Source organism: Macrosteles quadrilineatus, unplaced genomic scaffold, assembly GCF_028750875.1.
Source record: "Macrosteles quadrilineatus isolate MER2022 unplaced genomic scaffold, UCM_ALF_1.0 Scaffold_1__1_contigs__length_201487025, whole genome shotgun sequence".
Classification (NCBI taxonomy): domain Eukaryota; kingdom Metazoa; phylum Arthropoda; class Insecta; order Hemiptera; family Cicadellidae; genus Macrosteles; species Macrosteles quadrilineatus.
The window spans coordinates 83764060-83785299 of record NW_026542594.1 but is presented as its reverse complement, the minus strand read 5'-3'; the positions used below and the strand labels follow the sequence as shown (position 1 = coordinate 83785299).

General features: G+C 40.7%; 2 protein-coding genes across 3 annotated transcripts in view; both read left to right on the top strand.

The window, feature by feature from the left end:
* The first annotated feature begins 298 nt into the window (after positions 1-298).
* LOC128998492 (uncharacterized) lies at positions 299-9814 on the top strand. Its single transcript, XM_054424651.1, has 3 exons — positions 299-747; positions 3732-3984; positions 9785-9814. The coding sequence occupies exons 1-3, from the start codon at positions 299-301 to the stop codon at positions 9812-9814; spliced, it is 732 nt and encodes a 243-aa protein (XP_054280626.1).
* A 2490-nt stretch (positions 9815-12304) lies between these two features.
* The window catches only part of LOC128983694 (TM2 domain-containing protein CG11103), an 80954-nt gene continuing 72018 nt past the window's right edge, over positions 12305-21240 (top strand). The window contains exon 1 of one of the 2 annotated variants that reach the window (XM_054403094.1): positions 12305-12635. In XM_054403094.1, the coding sequence (XP_054259069.1) occupies positions 12475-12635 (161 nt within the window). In that variant the 5' untranslated portion in view covers positions 12305-12474. The remainder of the gene's footprint in view (positions 12636-21240) is intronic. The other variant, XM_054403095.1, reaches the window with a different exon arrangement.

Here is a 21240-nt window from a genome sequence, read left to right as displayed (position 1 = left end):
CGATGAAATATCAGTTAGAATGTTAAAGAATATCACTGACTTACTGGCAGAACCCATCAGCCACCTGATAAATTTTTCCTTTTCTTCTGGTTGTTTTCCCGACTCCCTAAAGCTTGCAATAGTCAGACCAGTATTTAAAAAAGGTGACTCTAAATATCTCAACAACTATCGGCCTATATCCATTTTAACAGCTATATCTAAAGTGTTTGAAAAGCGCCTAACAAAATTTCTAGAAAAACATGAAATAATTAGTGAATCCCAACATGGCTTTGTAAAAAATAAATCTACCACCAGTGCGATGTTTGCTCTCATTGATGACATCGTGAGTGCTCTTGATGAGGGGAACTGTTCTGCAGGCCTGTTCTTTGATCTGAGCAAGGCTTTTGACTCAGTAAATCATGACCTCCTACTTGAGAAAATGAAAAGTATTGGAATCAGAGGCTTGGCTCTAGAGTGGTTCTGCTCTTATTTGAAGGGAAGGAGGCAATGCGTAAGGGTGTCGTCCGTTGATGAACATGGATTACTACGACAATATAACTCACCCGAACGTCCTACATTGAGTGGTGTGCCCCAGGGTTCCATTCTTGGCCCTACTCTGTTTCTGTTGTTTGTAAACGATCTCCACACTGGAATCCAATCGGCCAGGGCTTTCCTTTATGCCGACGACACGTCTCTCGCATTGTCCGGCCCCACTGTGGAATCCATAGAACAATTAACATTTGCAGAGGCCAACAGTTTAGCTCAGTGGTTTGACGACAATCTGCTCTCTGTCAATTCCCTTAAAACGCATATTCTTAATTTCCACATATCCGATCGTTCTTCCTCATTGTTTAGCTTTCATCTAGATGTGTATCCTGTCCACCCCATTAGTTGCACTAAATTTCTCGGATTGTTTTTAGACAAGTTAACATTTTACCATCATATTGACCACGTAATAAAAAGAGTTTGTTCAGGAATATTTGCCATCCGCACCCTTGCAAATTCGACTAAATCTGATGTCCTACTTTCCGCCTATTATGGCCTTATTTTCCCACATCTTACCTATGCCTTGCCCATATGGGGGTGAGTGAAAATTTAAAAACGTACGTTTTCATGTCCCTGGGCTTTTACTTCGTAGATACTGGATTTGTAGTTTATTATTATGTGTTTTAATATTTTTTGGGACGGGGGCAACATGTTACACACATTTATTTTGTTTTAAATAGGTTCTAGGTATTTTTTTCGTATTTTTAAAGTCTCGAAATTCACGACCAGGACGTGTCCCTAGGGTACATTTTCCAACTTTCACGCTATTTTTAGACTAATTATTCATGCCGAAATATATAAAGCCATATTTTTATGTCATCAATGGTTATTAAACTTACAAAAAAGGAGCATATTATAATTTTATTGTCATTGCAAACTGACTACCATGACAAAATAAGTCTGTCCCTCGATTTGGCGTCACGACCATTTGGGAAAAATTTTCTACTTTGGGGCACGACAGTTGCAAGCCTGGCGTCGATGGAGTCAGTTGGTTTTAGAGACTAGTTCGGGGTGTACGTCAGGATTGTAGTGCCGGTCGTTTCGAGTTGAAAGGAGGAATTACAAGATTAATAAAGGAAAGATTGTGTTTTTTTGTAATTTTGGTGTGTCCATGACCGTACGTAGTCATTCGATGAAGTAGACATGGTGTTATTTTTTGTTTATAAGATATTTCAATTACTAGATTAACCTAGAAGTCCACTTTGTATCCTCGAACATGAGGTGCAGAGCTACCGCCAGAACAGAGCCAAATAACACGTAATTTCACGACCAAAGTTTCACGACCATCGCGGTTTTTTTTCACGACCAATCCAGCCTTATGGATTATAGTGTGTTTGGTCGTGACAATAACTTTAATATAATTGTAAATTGAACAGTTTAGTTCAATTGAAACACATAATTTTATTATATCTAACAGTATAATTGAAGGATTGTTTAGAAAGATTTAGATTATTCCAGACAATTCACGACCGTACCGCTTGTCCCTGACCATCACGTTTATGATTTCTATCATAAAAAATTCAAAAATTAAAATATCATCATATTTTAATGTTTTATACACAAAAGAAGCACACCTCTATACAAACATAACGATTTTTCGGGTCTCTGGAAAGTTTTTTCGGAGTTATACAAATTTAAAAAGATTTTATTGGCTTTTTTTCAATTTTTTGAGTTTTTTCCTTTTTTTCTAGAAAGACCAAATATACCAAAAGCTCAGTGACCTTTTTATTGTATAATGGTCATAAAATTAAATTCGTTTATAGCAAAACATAGTTATAAAAATAATATTAACTATTTTTAATATTCATTTAAACGTCCGTTATGGTCGTGACAGGATTTTGTGTTTTTCCACTAATGATGCTCTTTAAAAAAAAAACTACCAAAAATATTGCGTTACCATGGACATTTTATAAAACTTCAAATGTTAATAAAATAAAAAAAATAATAAAAGTTTTGAAAAAAGGGGGAAAAAATTTGCAAAGTGCTTTTCCTGAAAACGTACGTTTTTAAATTTTCACTCGGGTATGAGAATAAGTGGACCTTATTTCTATTCCGTTTGCAGAAGCGGGCAATTAGAGCTATATTTTCTTTAAAAAGACGACAAACCTGCAAACCATTTTTTCAAACTGCAAACACCTTAACTCTTAACGTTTCCATCACTTTACATCTACAAAACCTTGTCATTCCTAAAACAAAACATCGACAAGTTCAACAATTCCCATAACCATGCTTACAATTTAAGAACTTCTTATAATCTTCCAGTCCCTGTTCACTGTACAACCTTTTTTAAAAAAAATCTCCGTTACAAAATACAATGCAGTAAATATCTTTAACCACCTTCCAATGAATCTAAAGGCAGAGTCAGACCTTCTGAAATTCAAAAGGAAGTTAAAATATTTTCTATTAAATAAATGCTACTACAGCTTCCGTGACTTCCTGACTGACGGCTAGAATCTTAATTTTCCTTTAGACAGAATGATTTGTAAAAAGTATGTTTAAGTTAATTTTATTATTTTAAGTTCAATTCCAATGCATATTATATTATTTTGACCTAACCTATACATGTAATTGTGTCTACTTGGTTCAATAAACGAGTTATTGAGTTATTTCATAATGGTATTCCGAATGTTTAATTAACTTAAACAAGGCACTTTAACCAATCATTCACTAAAAAGACAGTAAACATAACCTCAATCTATTATAGAATTGATTTGTTCAGTTCACTCTACTACTATTCGCGGTCGCGGAACGAACAGTAACGAACAGTTTGCCCCCTGCGGTTTCGGGGTTAGAATAGAACCGCAGCCTTCCCGGGCTTGTCGTAAGAGGCGACTAAAAGGGTGACCGACGCTCTCACTGGGAGTCCTTGGGAGTTCCCCTGTTGTGTTTGCAGGGGTTGATGTGTGCCCTGCACTGCCGATGTGTATTCTCAGTGAGTCGTGAGAAGCCAGCCACTTCGGTCCTTGGTCAGGGAGTGCGGCATGGATGTAGAGGTCGGGCTCTACATTGTGACGGGTGACCCCCGGCACGTCAGGTATCCGGTGCTGGGAAAACGGAGGTTGGGCCTCGGGGAACTGGGGTAGGGGCGCTGTCCCCGAGGGTATACCCGTTCCTGACTATTCCGGGCCGCCCCTTGCCGCACGATGCGCTGGTAAACACAAGATGGCTTTTATAACAAATACCCTGAACACATCTTTGATAAGTAGCTCGAATGAGCAAGAAAAGAAGTCGGAAGTAGAGCGAGACCCTTTTGGGCGAAGCTCCAAGGTCCAGAGATCGCCAACATTGAAAGGCGTGAAGACGTCCCCTCCACCTGCAACTTTCAGGTGTACAAAGGACTTGACCTTGGGATCTCCCTTGACAAGTGGAGAAGGAAACGGTGGACCACCCTCTAAGTCTGGTGAAGGGATGCCGGAGGAATCCCTAACAGCAGCGTTAGATTTGGAAGTGTCGGGAATGGTACTTCTGCGTCAGCAATATCTCGTCGCAGAAAATGACATTGAAAACCGGCTTCGAAACATGGAGCAGACCATAAAGGCAATGCTTGAAACCTTTAAGACGCAGAGAGGAGTTAACCAAGTGGTTAAAAATGGTATGGCTAAGCTCGAGGACGACCTTGGTTTTGTCTTCGCCTGCCGGCTGGTGAGCAAGGCGGCCATGGAAAGGATCGCCGAGAAGGTGGTGTCCCTACCTGACGACAATGCGCGAGCTTCCAAGAAACGCAGGAGGCCTACATCAGAAAGCCCTCCAAAAAGAGAAGAGGTTGTTCATACAGCTAAGCCTAAAGTTAAGGTCAAGGCGACCCAGACTTCTAGGTCCTTCTCTGACGTAGTTGCCGATCCAGCGAAACCTCAACAGCCACAGCAACCTACGACACCCATTGAGGGTAGCTCCCGAAAGGGGTCAGTCGTAGAAACACCATCTGGGACTGTGTGGGAAAAGCGCCTTACGAAAAAGGAGAAGAGGAAATTGAGGCACGCGGAAGTCGGCTCCAAGACATATGTGGCAGTGAGGGCACAGTCGACCGGCGTGGCCCAAGCTGTGCCTGGCTCGGCACTCGCTAAAAAGTCGCGGCCCAAAAAGCCCAGGACTGAGGCAATTTTGGTCAAGCCTTTGGAGGGAAGATCATTCGCCGAAGTCTTGGGTGTTATCAAGGCCAAGGCTAAGCCAGAGCAAACCGACACGGTTGTACGGTCGATTAGACAAACCCGGGACGGGGACGTCCTCCTCGAACTGGGTAAGTCTAAAGATAAAGCCGCCTTTGCTGCCGAACTAAAGGCAGCTGTGGAAGGTCAGGGCACCGTTCGTGCTCTCGAACCCAAGACGTCCGTCAAGGTTCAATTCAATTCAATTCAATTCAAAATCATCTTTATTCTGTTTCTTGTAACATTTACAAAGAATAGAGTCACACATAAGGTAAATATAACATAAGGTCATACAACATAAGGTAAAATAATATAAAATAGTTTCATACTACGTCACATGTAACTGAGTTTCCCACATCATACAGTATTTACAATATATACATAGAAGAAACCTTTAAATAAAAATTATGTTTAAGATACAAAATAAACATTAGTTACAAAAACTACAAGAGGATATAGACAGAGAGAGAGAGAGTTAAAAAATCATATATTTACAAGAAAAATAAAGTTGCTATGAGATAAAGTCTTGGAGAGAGTAAAAAGCAGATTTAATTAGATATTCTTTAAGTAATTTTAACAACCTTTTATGGTTTTTCTCTGATTTAATATTTTGAGGGAGGTTATGAAAACATAAATTGCCCATGTAAGTGGTTTTCTTTTTAAAAAATTCCAATTTGTGTTGTTCAACTAAACGATGAGCTCTTGTGTTATACGAATGGGTTGTGTTGCCAATTGAAATTTTATTGTTGAGTAGTGTAAATTTTATTGTTTCATAAATGTATAAGCCGATAACTGTAAATATTTTTAAATCCTTGAAAATATGTTTCACTGAAACTTTTCGTTTCAGATGAAACATTATTCTCAATGCACGTTTTTGTTGAATGAGAATTTTGTCCATGTTCTTTATTGTTGTCGATCCATATATACTAATACCGTAGGCAATATGAGAATGAATTAGGGCGAAGTAAATAGATTTCATGGTTTTTAGATTACACCAGTGGACCATTTTCCTTAAAGCGTGTATGCCACTAGATGTTTTATTTATAACATGTTCAATATGGTTGTCCCATGATAAATGTTCGTCTATGATTAGACCCAAGAATTTAGTTTCATTTACATGGTTCAAGATTCAAGATTTCAGGTTTTCAAGATACAGGTTCGGGATATGGATTGTGTGTCAACGGAGGATGACGTCATTGATGCCCTAAAAAAAGCTGTCCCCGAGCTTGCCGGACAAACGGCTAGTCTGAGGGTGTGGCTCACGAAACCAAACCGGAGTCAACAGCGGATGGCGGTCGCCGAAATGGCAGACGCAAACGCCAGTAAGGTTTTGGCACTCCAGCATTTGAGGGTTGGATGGGTTAATTGCAGGTTGAGACGGAGGGTGGAAGTAACGAGGTGTTTTAAATGCCTTGATTTCGGCCACTCCTCCCGAAACTGCGAAGGGCCCGACCGAGGCAAGAACTGCCTTAGATGCGGGGAGGTGGGTCACACTCGTAGGGACTGTAAAGTTGAGACCTGTTTCCTCTGTAAGGAGAAAGGCCTCAATGATAAAAACGCTAAACATATAGCTGGGTCTGGGCAGTGCAGTGCATTTAAAGGCGCACTACAACAAGCGAAAGCCCAACCACGAAGATAAGGATCCTCCAGTGCAATGTAGATCGATCCAGGACGGCTGACGCGCTTCTCAGTCAGCTTGCCCTCGAACACGGTGTTGACGCGCTCTTGGTCAGCGAACAGTACCAGTACCGGGACAGGGACCCATCTCTTTGGTTTCCCGATACACTTGGTACTGCTGCGTTCTGGGTTCGTAATACAGCTAAAGTGCAGGTGAGGAGTCACGCGAAGGGCCGAGGATTCGTTTGGGTCCGGGGGGGCTGTCGAGTGGGGAATGACTCTCACTAATTCCCGGGGGAAGTACATCCTGGACTTTGCTGCCAGGGCTGGACTTGTTGTCATAAACGAGGGCAACACGCCAACTTTCCAGCGTCCCGGAATGAGGGGAACGATCCCAGACATCACGCTTGCATCTGAGTCCCTCTTGCCGAGGATACGAGCCTGGAGAGTCCTAGAGGATTATACGGCCAGTGACCACCAGTACATCATTTTTGATGTCATGGATAGTCATCAGAGACAAGCTACCGTGTCTCGGCAGGTGCCCGTTCGGTGGAACACCAAAAAGCTGGACGTGGCCAAATTCACCGAAGTCATACTACGGGGAGAGCCAGTGGTACCTGCTGCATCTGGCGTGGCTCACGCAGAGACATCAGTTACATCATTGATGAGGCTGATAGTCTCGGCCTGCGAAGAGTCAATGCCTTGCAGGAGATCCCGGTGCGATAAGCGACCTGTGTACTGGTGGACAACCGAGATCGCAGAACTGCGACGGGCAGCATTGAGAGCCAGACGTCTTGTTACCAGGGCCAGAGAACCTGAAGATAGACGTCTTAAGTCTGACGCTTACAAGGTGGCTAGGAAGTCTCTTCGCCGGGTTATTAACCGGAGCAAACGCAGTTGCTGGGAGAAATTAAGGGACGATGTCGATTCCGATCCGTGGGGCCTGGGTTACAAGATAGTAACCAAGAAGCTTGGCACCCGCTCTCCACCTTCCGTTATGGACGGGGCCTCTATGGAGAGGATCGTAAAGTCCCTTTTCCCGACTCACACACTGCGCCCATTGCGGGAGTTCGGAAGGGTGGACGACGTACCGCTTTTCAGTCTCGAGGAGTTGGAGGCGGCCGTCCTATCCCTGAAGAACAACAAGGCTCCTGGACCGGATGGGGTACCTGGTGAGGCCCTGAAGAAAGTCTTTTCAATAAATCCACAAATCCTTTTGAGCACGTACAATGCCTGTCTGGCCGAGGGGAAGTTTCCCTTCTGCTGGAAAACAGCTAGGCTTGTGCTCGTGGGGAAGGGAAAAGGAAACCCAGACCTACCCTCCTCTTCCAGACCTCTCTGTATGTTGGACACTGCTGGGAAAGTCTTGGAAAAGTTGATCCGTTTCCGACTGAATTCAGCCGTGGTTGCTGCAGGAAATATATCCCCTCGTCAGTACGGCTTCAGGAAGGGACGGTCAACGGTTGACGCTTTTGAGGAGGTAAAGCGAGCCGTAATGAGAGCTGAGGAGTTTAACAACTATTCTCGTCGGGTTGTGCTGCTTGTAACACTTGATGTGCGAAACGCATTTAATTCTGCGAGGTGGTGCGATATGCTGGACGCACTCGAGAACACTTTCCACGTCCCGGCATACCTCATGCGCATTATAGAGGACTACCTCCGGTACCGCCTCATCATTTACGACACTAGAGAAGGCTCCAGGACGATGGATGTAACTTCTGGTGCTGCTCAAGGATCCATACTGGGCCCGGACCTCTGGAACGTCGCCTACGACAGCCTCTTGAGATCCGAGATGCCTGAGGAACCTGTCCTAGTTGGGTATGCAGATGACGTTGCGGCTTTAATAGCTGCACGTAGCATTGAGCTTGCCCAGCTGAAACTAAATCGAGTCATGCGAACCGTTAACGCATGGATGGCAGAACATGGTCTCTCGCTCGCTCTGAGCAAAACTGAGATTGTGATTCTGACTAAAAAGAGGATTGACACCATCGTGCCTTTGATGGTGGGGAACGTTGAAGTCCAAACCACTCGTGCCGCAAAGTACCTTGGGGTCATGGTGGACAGCAAGCTCAGCTGGCGAGACCAGATCACCCGTACGGCGGACAAGGCCGCTAAAATGGTTTCTTCCCTTAGTCGGTTAATGGCCAATGTCGGAGGTCCGCGGTCCAGCCGCAGAAGGCTGTTGATGTCTGCGGTCCAGTCCGTGCTCCTGTACGGTGCGGAAGTCTGGGCAGACGCTCTCAATAAGGAGATATATAGGATGCGGCTCACCCGAGTGCAGCGTCAGGCAGCACTAAGGGTAGCATCTGCCTATCGAACAGTGTCCGAACCCGCTGTCCTGGTGGTTGCTGGAGTCATCCCCGTCAAACTTTTGGCGGCGGAGAGGAAGGCAATTTATCAGCGCCGTGGGGAGGACCAGGCAAGAATTGAGGAACGCACCCGGACCTTCCAGCTGTGGCAGGAGAGCTGGGAACAGGAGACAAGGGGGCTCTGGACCAGGCGACTGATACAACAGGTCCAACCTTGGGTTAATCGGCGGTGCGGAGAGGTGAACTTCTACCTCACCCAATTTCTGACGGGTCACGGCTTTTTCCGGTCGTACCTGTTCAGGATGGGCAAAGCCGTGTCACCCGATTGCATATACTGCCCAGGCATTCCCGATGACGTGGAACACACTTTCTTCCACTGCTAGCATTGGGAAAGGCCCCGCCTAGAGGCTCAACAGTTCGTAGGACTGCTGTCGGTGGACACGGTCATACCGATGATGATGGAGGGTGAGGACAATTGGACCTGTGTGTCACTTTACATCCAGGGTGTTCTCCGCGCCAAGAAGCTTGACCTCGACCGGTATGCGGTGTAGGTCAAAAAAATAAATAATGCCAGAAACGGTGCGAGCCCTGTGGGCTTAGGTCACATGTTGGCCTGACTTGAAGTAATGTGACAAACAATTCCAGGTCTGTGTCCGACAGAGTAGAGGGGGTTTTTTAGTGAGTAGTCTGTGATAAACTCAGGAGTCTCACACTACAGGCTGGCTACCTGTGTGCGTAAAAGCATTTTCCCTCCTCACCCTAAAAAAAAAATCCGAATGTTTAATTAACTTAAACAAGGCACTTTAACCAATCATTCACTAAAAAGACAGTAAACATAACCTCAATCTATTATAGAATTGATTTGTTCAGTTCACTCTACTACTATTCGCGGTCGCGGAACGAACAGTAACAATAACAGTAAGGCTCGTTGCACACACACCGATTTTGGACGACCGGTATTTTACGGCCGGGGACACACACGGCGGTTTTGTCCGTCATGGATTATTTGCCGTCGCCGCACATGGGCAAACCGTAGTGTACACACGGAACGGATAATCTCCGTCGCCGTCTAAACTCAACAATTTTTGTTGTCCTCTAATTCGTCAAAATCGTTTCTGAATTGACACACTTCTCGCAATGCACTCCTTGTCGCATTCCTGTCTATGTATCTATTGTCTTATCCCACAGAACGGGCCTTTCTTGAACCAAATGAATTAACAGTTCATTGTCTATTACAAGTACTTCAGCTTCAGCCATGACAATTCAATGTTGAAACTATAATCTCGAAATTATAATATAAATGAATTACTGCAATACGCACTCTCTAAAAACGTTGTGCAATGTCAAGCGAATCCAAGCGGACAGCGGCAGATAAACCGATGTGTGTGTACGCGTGCATTAGGTCACCTACGCCACTGTTTCGGCGGAGGTGGAAACAAAAACGTCGGTGTAGTGGCAGCGGTCGTCCAAATTCCAATAGTGAACCACAGGCGGGAACGGGACCTTGCACACACGCCGACCGCTGATCGGCGCCGGTAAAATGCCGATGAGCTGCCGGCCACTGCCACTGCATACCGCCGGTGCCGGGGATGTACCGGCGACGCAGTGGCGTACGTAGCTAAATACAAGCTTGCACACACACCGATTGTTTGCCGACCGTCTGGCAGTTCTCGCTACACCATCCTCCATTTCAAGCCACTGCTCTTCTGACATTTTTAATTAGTTTTGGTAGTGCGTGTTTATAACGTTTTAAATGGGTGACTTAATAGATAAGGATGCTATTGACATTTTGAAAAAGGTAGTTGAAAATTTTACTGCTATCAAGCCTTATTTCTTAAATAAGTGTGTGGAATGTTCCCGTTTTTTCTCTGCTTAGATTAATTGGATAAATCCAGAAGATGCGTTTGATCATACGGCGCTTAATACCTACGTCGATACAATAACTACATAGCAACAACTCTTTTAGGATTAAGTATTCAATAATAACTCAATAACTCGTTTATTGAACCAAGTGGACACAATTACATGTATAGTTTAGGTCAAAATAATATAATATGCATTTTAATTGAACTTAGAATAATCTCTTAGAATAATATATTAGTAATCTCGTCTCGTCCTCGACACAACAACCAGAGACTGATCGTTTCGCCGATAAAAATCCGGTATGTGTGCAAGCACACCTTGATGTGATATCAATTCTTCCTGTTTTCTCTAAGGTTCTGGAGTCAGTAATGAAACAGCAACTGGTGGCCTATTTCGAGAACAACAACCTGTTCAACGATTCCCAACATGGGTTTAGGGCCGGACGATCCACAACCTCTGCACTCCTTAGCCTAGTCAAGAACATCTCTGATGCCTTTGAATCAAATGACTCCCTCCATCTTAGTCTTTGTGACCTTAGCAAGACATTCGACGTGGTATCTCATGATATCCTTCTTACCAAAGCTTGGTAAATATGGCGTCACTGGAGTAGTCCACAAATCGTTAGTCAGCTACTTAGAAAACAGGAAACAAATTGTTTCGCTGCAGGGAGCCTCCTCTAGTATCAGACAAATACACCACGGCGTGCCCCAAGGATCGATTCTGGGCCCTGTCCTGTTCGTCATAATGATCAATGATCTGTCCTTAAACAGGCGAACGTTGCTCTTTGCAGACGACACAACACTACTGACCAGGCACAGCAACCTGAACGACCTGAGAACCGAGGCAGCAATTCTGCTGGAGGAAGCCAAGGAATGGTTCGTTTTGAATCGTCTCAAAATCAATGACGATAAAACACAATCCGTCACGTGCACTCTCAAACAGGGCATCGAAGACGAGGCGGTCAAACTGCTAGGTTTCTGGATCGATTCCAAACTCAACTGGAACCTCCATGTGGAGAAAGTATGTGTTAGGCTAAGTAGAATATTATATCTGATTAGGAAACTTAAGCATGAGATCACACGTCCCTACCTAGTCATAATGTACCATGCTTTATTCCATAGCCACATAAATTACGGACTGGTGGTATGGGGCCATAGCCACGCGACCCAGAGTGTGCTGTTGCTTCAGAAGAAGGCGTTAAGGCTAATAACATCCTCCGGCCCTACCGACCACTGTAGGCCTCTTTTCAAGGAACTTGGCATTCTATCAGTCTACAGCCAATATACGTTAAACACCCTAGTCCTTTTGAGAGAAAATATAAACAACTTCTCAACCAGAAACATGCAGCACAACTATGGGACCCGCAGAGCTTATGACCTGGATGCACCCCGTTGTCGACTTAGCCACACGCTTAATTCATACCCATCTCTAGCGATAAAATTATTCAATACGCTACCGACAACCATCCGGACCCTAGAACCAAAACAGTTCAAGTCTGCACTTCGCCAGAGCCTAGTCAGTAGGCCCCTGTACTCGATTAAGGAACTGATTGACGAACCACTCGCCTTTCCAAAAATCCGAGTCACATCCGTCAGTTCAGATTAAATTGTATATATATATATGTTTATAGTGTTTTATAAGTTTACTCTTTTTTTTGACGCAGTCTATCCAACTTTTGTTGGTCAAAGATGAAGGAATCAAGTATTCAAGTATAAGTAAGTAAGTAAGCACCATGATCCGATAAAATATCGACCGACTTATTACCGACCGTCCAAAATCGGTGTGTGTGCAAATAGCCTAACAGGAGAGTCGGAGGGAGCCCGGCCGTTACCTCAACCTCACATACTTCAATGTTGCCAGCAGAACCAGACTAGTAGCTGCTAGTGCAACGAAACAGACGTGTTCGTGTTGTTAGTAAACAAACAACAAATTATTGAATATTGATAAATTTGCTAGGTTAGGTACACACCTACCTCATCCATCTATTGAAATCTGAGAATTTTCGGAAATGTGAAATGATAAATCCAGTTTTCAAATGTTACTTTGTTATACTTCTACTTGCTTTCTATTTTACTGTTGAACAGTGCACTGCACAACATAAGAACTCTTCAACTACAGAGGACACCAAAGACAATCAGTATCATCCCCTTGGACCTTTAGTAAAATGCAGTTATTTGTGAGTATTAACTATAGGCCTAAAGTAAAAATTAACGATTTCAAAATGAGCTATGGTACTCAAAAGACTATTGTACTTAATTTTAATCTTATCAATGTAGGCTAGCCTAAGTATACCTAACCTATACCTACCTATACCTTTTTTAGCTAGGCCTAGGCCTACTCTACTTAAATTACTTACTTACTCCCTCGACGTCGTTGACCAGCTCTTCTAGGATAGACTGAGTCAAAACTTCGGTCTACACTCAATGTAAAACTGGAGATGTAGGCCTAAGTTGGGTCTTTATCACAACTGTTTAGATTAAAACTTTTAATAAGTAGGCCTACTTTCAACAATCATCACATAGCTTAATGTGGCAATTATTTAGTACTAGCAGAGTACCCGTCCTTCGGGGTTGGCAAGTATAAAATGCTTATTGCAGTTATACTCAAGCTTTGCGTTTGCAATGAAGCAGCAATGATTGCAATGATTTTACCCCCCCTAACCTACTCCCCAGGTACATGATGTTGATACTGTCGTGTCCGTTAAAGTGTCCTCTATCTGTTGGCATCATCGGTAATATGGATCGCCGACGTATTTAGCCGCAAAACGGCCAGCAATAGATTTTAGCGGGCATGTGCACAACTTATTGCTGATTTTACCCCCCCCCCTAACCAACTCCCCAGGTACATGATGTTGATACTGTCGTGTCCGTTAAAGTGTCCTCTATCTGTTGGCATCATCGGTAATATGGAGCGCGGACGTATTTTGCCGCAAAACGGGCAGCAATAGATTTTTTGTGGCGCGTGCACTAGTTATTGCCAGGTTCATACCAATCAATGAAGCAGGACACAGTTTGATAAAATTAGCTTCTTTAAATTTACAGTATTCTATGGTATTGCACATCTACCATAGCCATAATGTTCTACCACTTCACCTAAACAATAGAGAAAAATAAATCATCAAAAATTCACAAATTATCAAAAATTATTCATGAAATTAAAAACATAAGGTAAATTGCCAAATACCGTGACTCACCCAAATAGGCCTACCGTGATTCTTGATATCGAAATGAAAAAATTCTGCCCAACATACCAGAGCTCATACCCCAATTCCCTCCTGCATGAGTCACTGGTGGCTATGCATTTCATGTTCAATACTGTTAACACGTTCTGCGGCGGCACGTCAAATGGCGGGCGTATCCCCAGTGCGGCGCAGCCCTCAGCATCGAACAAACCCGATTGCCGCGTGTGATTGGCTTTCCAATTTCGGTCTGACGTATAGCAAATAACGTGCGAGGATGTCCTGCTTTACGTCGACGTAGTTCGCTAAACACCCACAGATAGCAGCACTGCTTGGAACGTAGCCGGTCCCATTGGAATTGTATTGCCAAATGGAGGGAAAAAGACGGGACAAAAAGTACATTTTTGAGAATTACAAGACGGGGATTTTACGGGGAAATTTACTACCAACCGACACCACAAAAAATACAGTATACTATTGAGTAGTGCTGTGCGAGGTTTCAAGTTTCTAGCTCTAATCCTAGCTTAAAGAAAGATCATTTCGTACTGCATTGCAGCTTAGGAGCGATCGCACCCACCAGGATGGCATTAGGGTTCCTTATGGGAGCGATCGCTCCCATGCCGCCGCGAACGTGTTAATAGTGGAGTGTATACTCCGTTCACACAGCCGTGGCACCTGACGGATTAGGACACCCCATGGAAACCCTTGGGGCCTCCTAATCCCTCAGGTGCCACGGCTATGTGAACGCACTATAGGCCTACCTATCATTATGTATTTTCTTGTTAAATATTTTAAAATTATTCATCCAGTTTAGCCTTGTTTGGTCATGTATGTGATTTGTTTAGTTATTGTGTAGTAGGTAACCAATTTTTTGCAGACTTCTCAATAAATTCTTTTTTACACTTGCTTCTTGTGTTTTGTTAGATTATCTAGTTTTAAAACCTAATTATTCCTTCTTTTCCAATCTCCATAAAAGTTTATATTTATAGATAAAAAATGGGAAAGTAATTTATTAAATAAAATTGGAGCAACAACAAAATATGTTTATTGGAGTTTAGCCTCTAAGGACGTGATGCATAATCCTTCTTCTTACTCTTTACAAACATCTGAATTTTACCTGTCATCGTCATCTGCTGGTACAATTAAGTGTTTGAGGTTATATTTTCCTATTTTTTTTATGAAATTAGGAATTTTCTGGTCTTTTTAGAAACTTTTAGCTGCAAAATTGCTGTATTACGGACTTTGGCTGAAAAATCACGGATTTTTTTCTGTGAATCACGGAATTAGGAAATAGTAGGAAAATTGAGTGTTGATACGGACGTAGAAAATACATTTTTTGGTCATAGCACAACCTGAAACCATCATTTTGTTGAGAAAATTGTACACATTATATTGGTAAGAAATATTTGTTCCAAAAGTCATAATTTTATTTGTTATAAAGCAATTTCAAGAGAACCGTCCTTAAGGTCACGGTATTTGGGCAGTTTACCTTAAACATAACTGTAAACAATCCTACTTTGACAGTTAGTTCTCATTGCGTAGGCCTATCACAGTAAAAAAAAAAATTAAATAAATAAAAACAAAATACAGGAAAGTAAAATAAAATGGGCACACGATTGCATATCCAGCTCAAAAAATAAATCTAAAGACTCTTGGAAGATTATAAAAAGCATTAGGCCAAAATAAAATTTAGACTGTAATAATAGTATATACTGAATATTGACGGTAACAAAATAGAAAATCCTATAGATGTGTGTGAAACCTTGAATGACTATTTTGTTAATGTTTCGAAGCTTGTTAACAAGGATCAGGAAACCCATGCCTTATCTGGTTTTAGGAGGAATGGCACTTCTGAACTTGGACAATTTCATTCAATTACATCTGCTTACCTTCTGGATTTGTTCTCAAAGCTTCCATCTAAACACTCTAGTGGTGTAGATGGAATCAGTATGCAGTGAGGAAGTGGCAGTTCCTCTTACCCACATAGTCAATTTTTCACTGTCATCTGGAATTTTCCCTCAGAATTGCAAAACTGCAAAAATAAAACCAATTTTTAAAAAGCCAGACAGAACTGACCTGGGGAATTATCGCCAATCTCTCTCCTACCAGTCGTTTCAAAATTGATTGAGAAAGTTGTTACGGAGCAACTTAGCAACTTCTTGGAAAAACATAACATATTGTGTGACAGACAATATGGTTGGAGACGCAACAAATCAACAAAATTGGCACTCGTTGATTTCATCAACAGCAGTATCTAGATGCAATGGAGGCTGGAGAAACAGTAGTTGGTTGTTTTGCTGATCTCTCCAAAGCCATCGATTGTGTCGAACCTGCGATTCTATTGGAAAAATCGGCATCAATTGGAATCTTAGGACTTGTGCTGAAGTGGCTCACATCCTATATGAGCAACCGATTCCAAGTCACTGAGATTTAAAAAAACACAAATTCAAAAACTGAAAGAATTTCATCAACAAAAAATCTCCAATGGCATCCCCCAGGGATCTGTCCTTGGACCTCTCCTTTTCTTGGTCTACATCAATAACATAACAGATACTGTTCCGCAGGACAGCGTCTACCTCTTTGCGGATGATACAACATTGTTCGTAAGGGGGACTGACGACGCGGCCCTGGAGGCAGAATCTAATCAAAGAGCAAATGATCTGGCTGACTTTTTTTCTTCAAACAAACTCAAATTGAATTCACAAAAAACAGGATACATGTGTATCCAAACTGCAAAAAGACAACATTTAAAAAATAATAGGACTCCGAACGTATTAATTGGAGAGGATCAAATCCAAATTTCAAAAACTGCCGACTTTTTGGGAGTGTGATTGGATGATAAATTGAGCTGGGATGCACAAATAAAAAAACTGGAGGGGTCATTGGCTCGAGGGGTCTTTGTACTTGGAAGAATAAGGACCTTCGGAAACCTGGCACTCTCTAAACTTGTGTATTTTGGCCTAATAGAACAACACATTTTGTATTCAATCATCCTATGGGGAGCTGTGAAGAAGAATATTGAGCAGATCTTTGTTTGGCAGAACATGGCAGTAAGAGCAATCTTGGGCATGCCGCCTCGGACCATCTGCAAAAATGTTTTTAAAGAACTTGGCTTTCTCACAGTCCCTTCACTTTTCATCTTTGAATCAGTTTGCTATATAAAATCACAGAACATTAAACCAACTTTTACAAATCACACTTACAACACCCGAACAAAGGGCACACATGCAGTCCAACATAAACTCACAAAATTTTAACACAAACCAGATTACATGGGAATGAAATTGTACCAGGCCCTACCAAAAAATTCTTTGTATTAACCCTGACCTGTCCAATTCCTTAAGGCAAAGGACTACGGACGGAGAGATCATGTATCATGTATGTATGTTTTTTGTTGCTGCTTAGTTCAAATTCGCTGTTTTCATAAATGCAAAAAAATATTGTGCTGCACCCTGTTGGTAAATCTTATCACTTTTTAATGATTTTACATATCATAGAACCAACTTTTTAAGTTGAAACAGCTGACTAAATTCTTTAATTCCCTTTAAATATGAACTAATGATTTTTCCCGAGCAAAGGTTGGTCCCAAGGTACCTTTAGTAGAATACAATGCCGTAAATTTGAGCTCAAAATAACAGCTGGGTAAAAAATGGCAGATTCAAGAAATATTTGAACGGTTGCCATTTTGACTCGGTTGTTGGTTTGAGTTCGGGCTTACGGCAATGTAGAGGTCGTACGGAATGAGGTGAAGCTTTGAGGGGAATAGTGGTGTGGCGGGGGAAGTGTCGCTATGCGAGGCGACGATCGGCTCGTCTCCTACCCCCACCATGGATTTCCCCGCTTTAGACCGTTCCCGCCGAAAATCTCAGGCTTCACCTCGTTCCGCCCGACCTCTATTTTACTAAACAAAACCTTTAATTAGATACCAAACTGGACCTATGCTGATGCTATTCAAGGAAACGTAGGCCTATATGTACAGTTTCAACATTTTACTGATTTGGATTAAATTAAATCTTATATATTAAAAAAACTTTTGCAAAACTTATGACAGCTAGCCTTATCATATCGAATTGCACACAGGCTGTACCTAAAGAAAGGTTATCGGTCCTATATGTGCAGGTTTTATTTGTATTTTGAGAATATTTATGTTAATTTGATCAAAAATTGACATTCAACTTTTCTTATGGCGATTTAATATGTGGCCAAACTTTTAAGCTTACGACTGCCACCCTGACAATACTACCTGAACGATTTACACACAGGTTGTACCAAAAGAATAGGTTATCGGACCTTTATGTGCAGGTTTTATTTTTATTTCGAGAATATTTATGTTAATTGGGTCAAAAATCCAAATTAAACTTTTCTTATAGAGATTTAACATGGGGCTGATTCTATATGTTAATAAACGAGCACGTTTATTGAAAACCTTTTTTCTCAGCTCCTGTGCATCACAGGGAAAATCTACGCATACTGTTAAAAGGATATTTGCCTATAGATGTGCAGAATCCCTTTATAAATTAAAATAGGCTCAAAAATAAGCACAAAAAATGTATTTAAAATTTAAATAAGATTAACATGGGCCTTATGGGTTGCCAACAAAATATAAACAGAAAATCAAAACATATTGAAGAAATTCCAATCACATGTTTTATTTACAGCGTGGGGTGAAAATAGAGAAGTTTGCACAATACCTATTTTTGGTTGAGTTTTCGACCACGGGCCAGTTCTAGTATAGCCTATTGAACTAAATTGTCAGAAAATTATAGCAAACCTAAATTATATTACTCTTTAATCGCTCCTCAGAAACCATCATCACATTTTAAAATATTTTTATATCTAAAAATGTTATTGCTTACAAAAAGCCTAACCTGTAATTTAGCCCAGTTGCAATAACACTTTTATCTTTTTAATGATTTTTAATGATCTCTACATTGCAGGTATGCAGGTATTCAGGTATTCAGGTATCCAAAATTATTAATATAGGCCTAGCTAGTATAAATGAATCCTAAAACCCCAACATTAAATTATTTTCCAAAAGCCTGAATATTAGTGTAAGTGATGTTCCCTTATGAAGAAAGGAGACAGTTGGCCACAACAATGAATCCATGGACATCTTGTGCGGAATTAAAAAAATGCCTTCTCTTCTCAATTGGACATGGCAGCTTCAACATCTTAAATTCAGTGAGGGTATAATCCCTATGAAAAACATTTAAATAAAGTCAAAGCAGGGCATATTTTAAGGAAATTTTTTCATAAATTATATGAAAACAACACATTTTTACGCATCTTTTGATGATTTTTCCTGTTATATTTTCTTTATGATAGTCCATATAATTTCACTTAATCACGTGTTTTACAACGACTTAACAGGTCAAGGCTCTCTTCACAACCTCTTGGGCAAAAATCATTGCTCAATTTTAAAATGTACTACAGTACTACAAACATTAAACAATTTGTGAACACAAACATGTTTAAAATATCTACGTAAACCTAAAACAAAACTACAATATAAATTTCCATTTTTTATTTTTAGACAGGGAAAAATCATAATCATAATTATTAATTGTTACGGATTTATATATAAGTAGCCTATGATACAAAATTATCTGTAATGATAATTATGATTATGATTTTTTACCTGTCATAAAATAAAAAGCGTAAATCTTTTAACGTATATTTCCTCAATTTGCAATTTTCACATAAAAAAAAAACATTTAACAGTAATTTTCTACTTTTATTAGTGAGATTAAAAAAAAAACCCCTTGGGGAATTCTTTTATAAATGGTTTATTGCACACAACAAACAATCGCCAGGAAATACTTTGAAAATAACACAAAGCTTTAAAGAGTAATAAAATTACTAAGATTACATCAATACTTTTTACAAAGAAATAAGTAGCTTTCTGATTAAAAGAATTGACGGAGAACTTTGAATTTAAAGGTTACATGAAAATCAGTACAACAGACCGAATCGCTATCTTATCTTATCTGCTTCCCCTCCCCCTCCCCAGCACACATGCACTCGTCCATCCTTTCTGCTGTCAACTTCAACCTGCCAACCAGTCTTTCTCTCTCTCTCTACCCCCTCACGCTCTCTCTCTTTCTCTGGCTCGTTTGAAATCAGAAAAAGCGTGGCAGTTTCATGTTAATCACTTGTTTACTTAACGGAAGAAGTTGAGAACACTCTAAAATATTTACACAATGTTATTTTTTTTACTTTTATAATCCCGATACATGTGAGTCATTAAAAAAATATGCCGGCACTACCCATAGCCACTGGGCGACAAAATCTCGGCACTGGCAAAATCTCGGCAGTTAACATGTTATTTTATGCCCTGAGTCAAAGTGATCAAAAGTATTTAACACTAACTAACAACAGAAGAGTTAGCCCTTATATATTTATTTATTTATTTGTTAACGGATACACCATTTTTACATGAAAAATATAATAATCTTACATAAAGAAGCAGAAAAAAAATCACAGGCCAGTACAAAAGTAGTGAAAAAAAACTGGAATACAAGACCTCAATAACAAGACATAAAAAGATAAATAACAACTATAAATAAAAAACTATAAATAACTAACTATGAATAGCAAACTATAAGTAACAACTATAAAGAACAAGCTATCTGAACAGGTTGACAAAACGAGATTCGAAAAACAAAACCAGTATAGGAACAATACAATGATGCAATGCAGTAGCCGAGTGAAACTTCAGTAATGAGGCAGAACAAACTTCATAAAAAACAGATAAATCTTGCAGAAAAATAACAATATGCTAAACTCTGTACAAGAACAAGATACTAGTTGCTCTGCCCGTGCTTCGCTACGGGGTGAGGATGCAGAAAAGAATAATTCAGTTTTACTTTAAGATACTAATATACTAACAGAAACAGTTACAACACATTTACCAGGAAACATATAGGCAAAGGCTCAATCGTTCTTATTGTTTTTTTTTTTTTTATGAAGAACTCTTAATATATTACAGTACTATAATTTTATATAGTGTATAGCATTTAAAATATATGCAAAAGTATAATTCATTGACAACATGGCACCAAGAAACAATTCTCATTCTAAACAAATTAAATTAAATAGCAGAACAGTATTTCTGACAACAGCTGGAGTTTCATAACAATGTTTGTTTCCCATGTTAATCTTATGGAGAAATACAAAACTTTAAAGGACCCCAGGGCCTCACTCTCTAATTATTTTCCTGAAAAGAAAGTTTCCTGCACAACTTCACGTTATGCTCTTTCCAATGACACCAAAAACTTGTCAATCGGTTCAGTAATTTCAGAGGAGTAATTGTCACAAAAATCCTGCTTGCGTGTTAAATAAGTATAGATAACAAAAACAACAGGATAGACTATATTAACAAAAATAAACAACAATGCAATAAATAGAAAGTTTGGAAACGTGCAAAGATTGATGCAGGAGTTCAGGATAGAGTAGGAGTTCAGGATGGAGTAGTACAAAGGTCGGAGGTAAGCATTACTGCCTCAGCAAACTGATGCCAACACACGCACAACCCCCGGATCCCCCACTGACCCCACACTATTGACATAGACTCACTGAACCACCGTGAACACATCTCCACAGA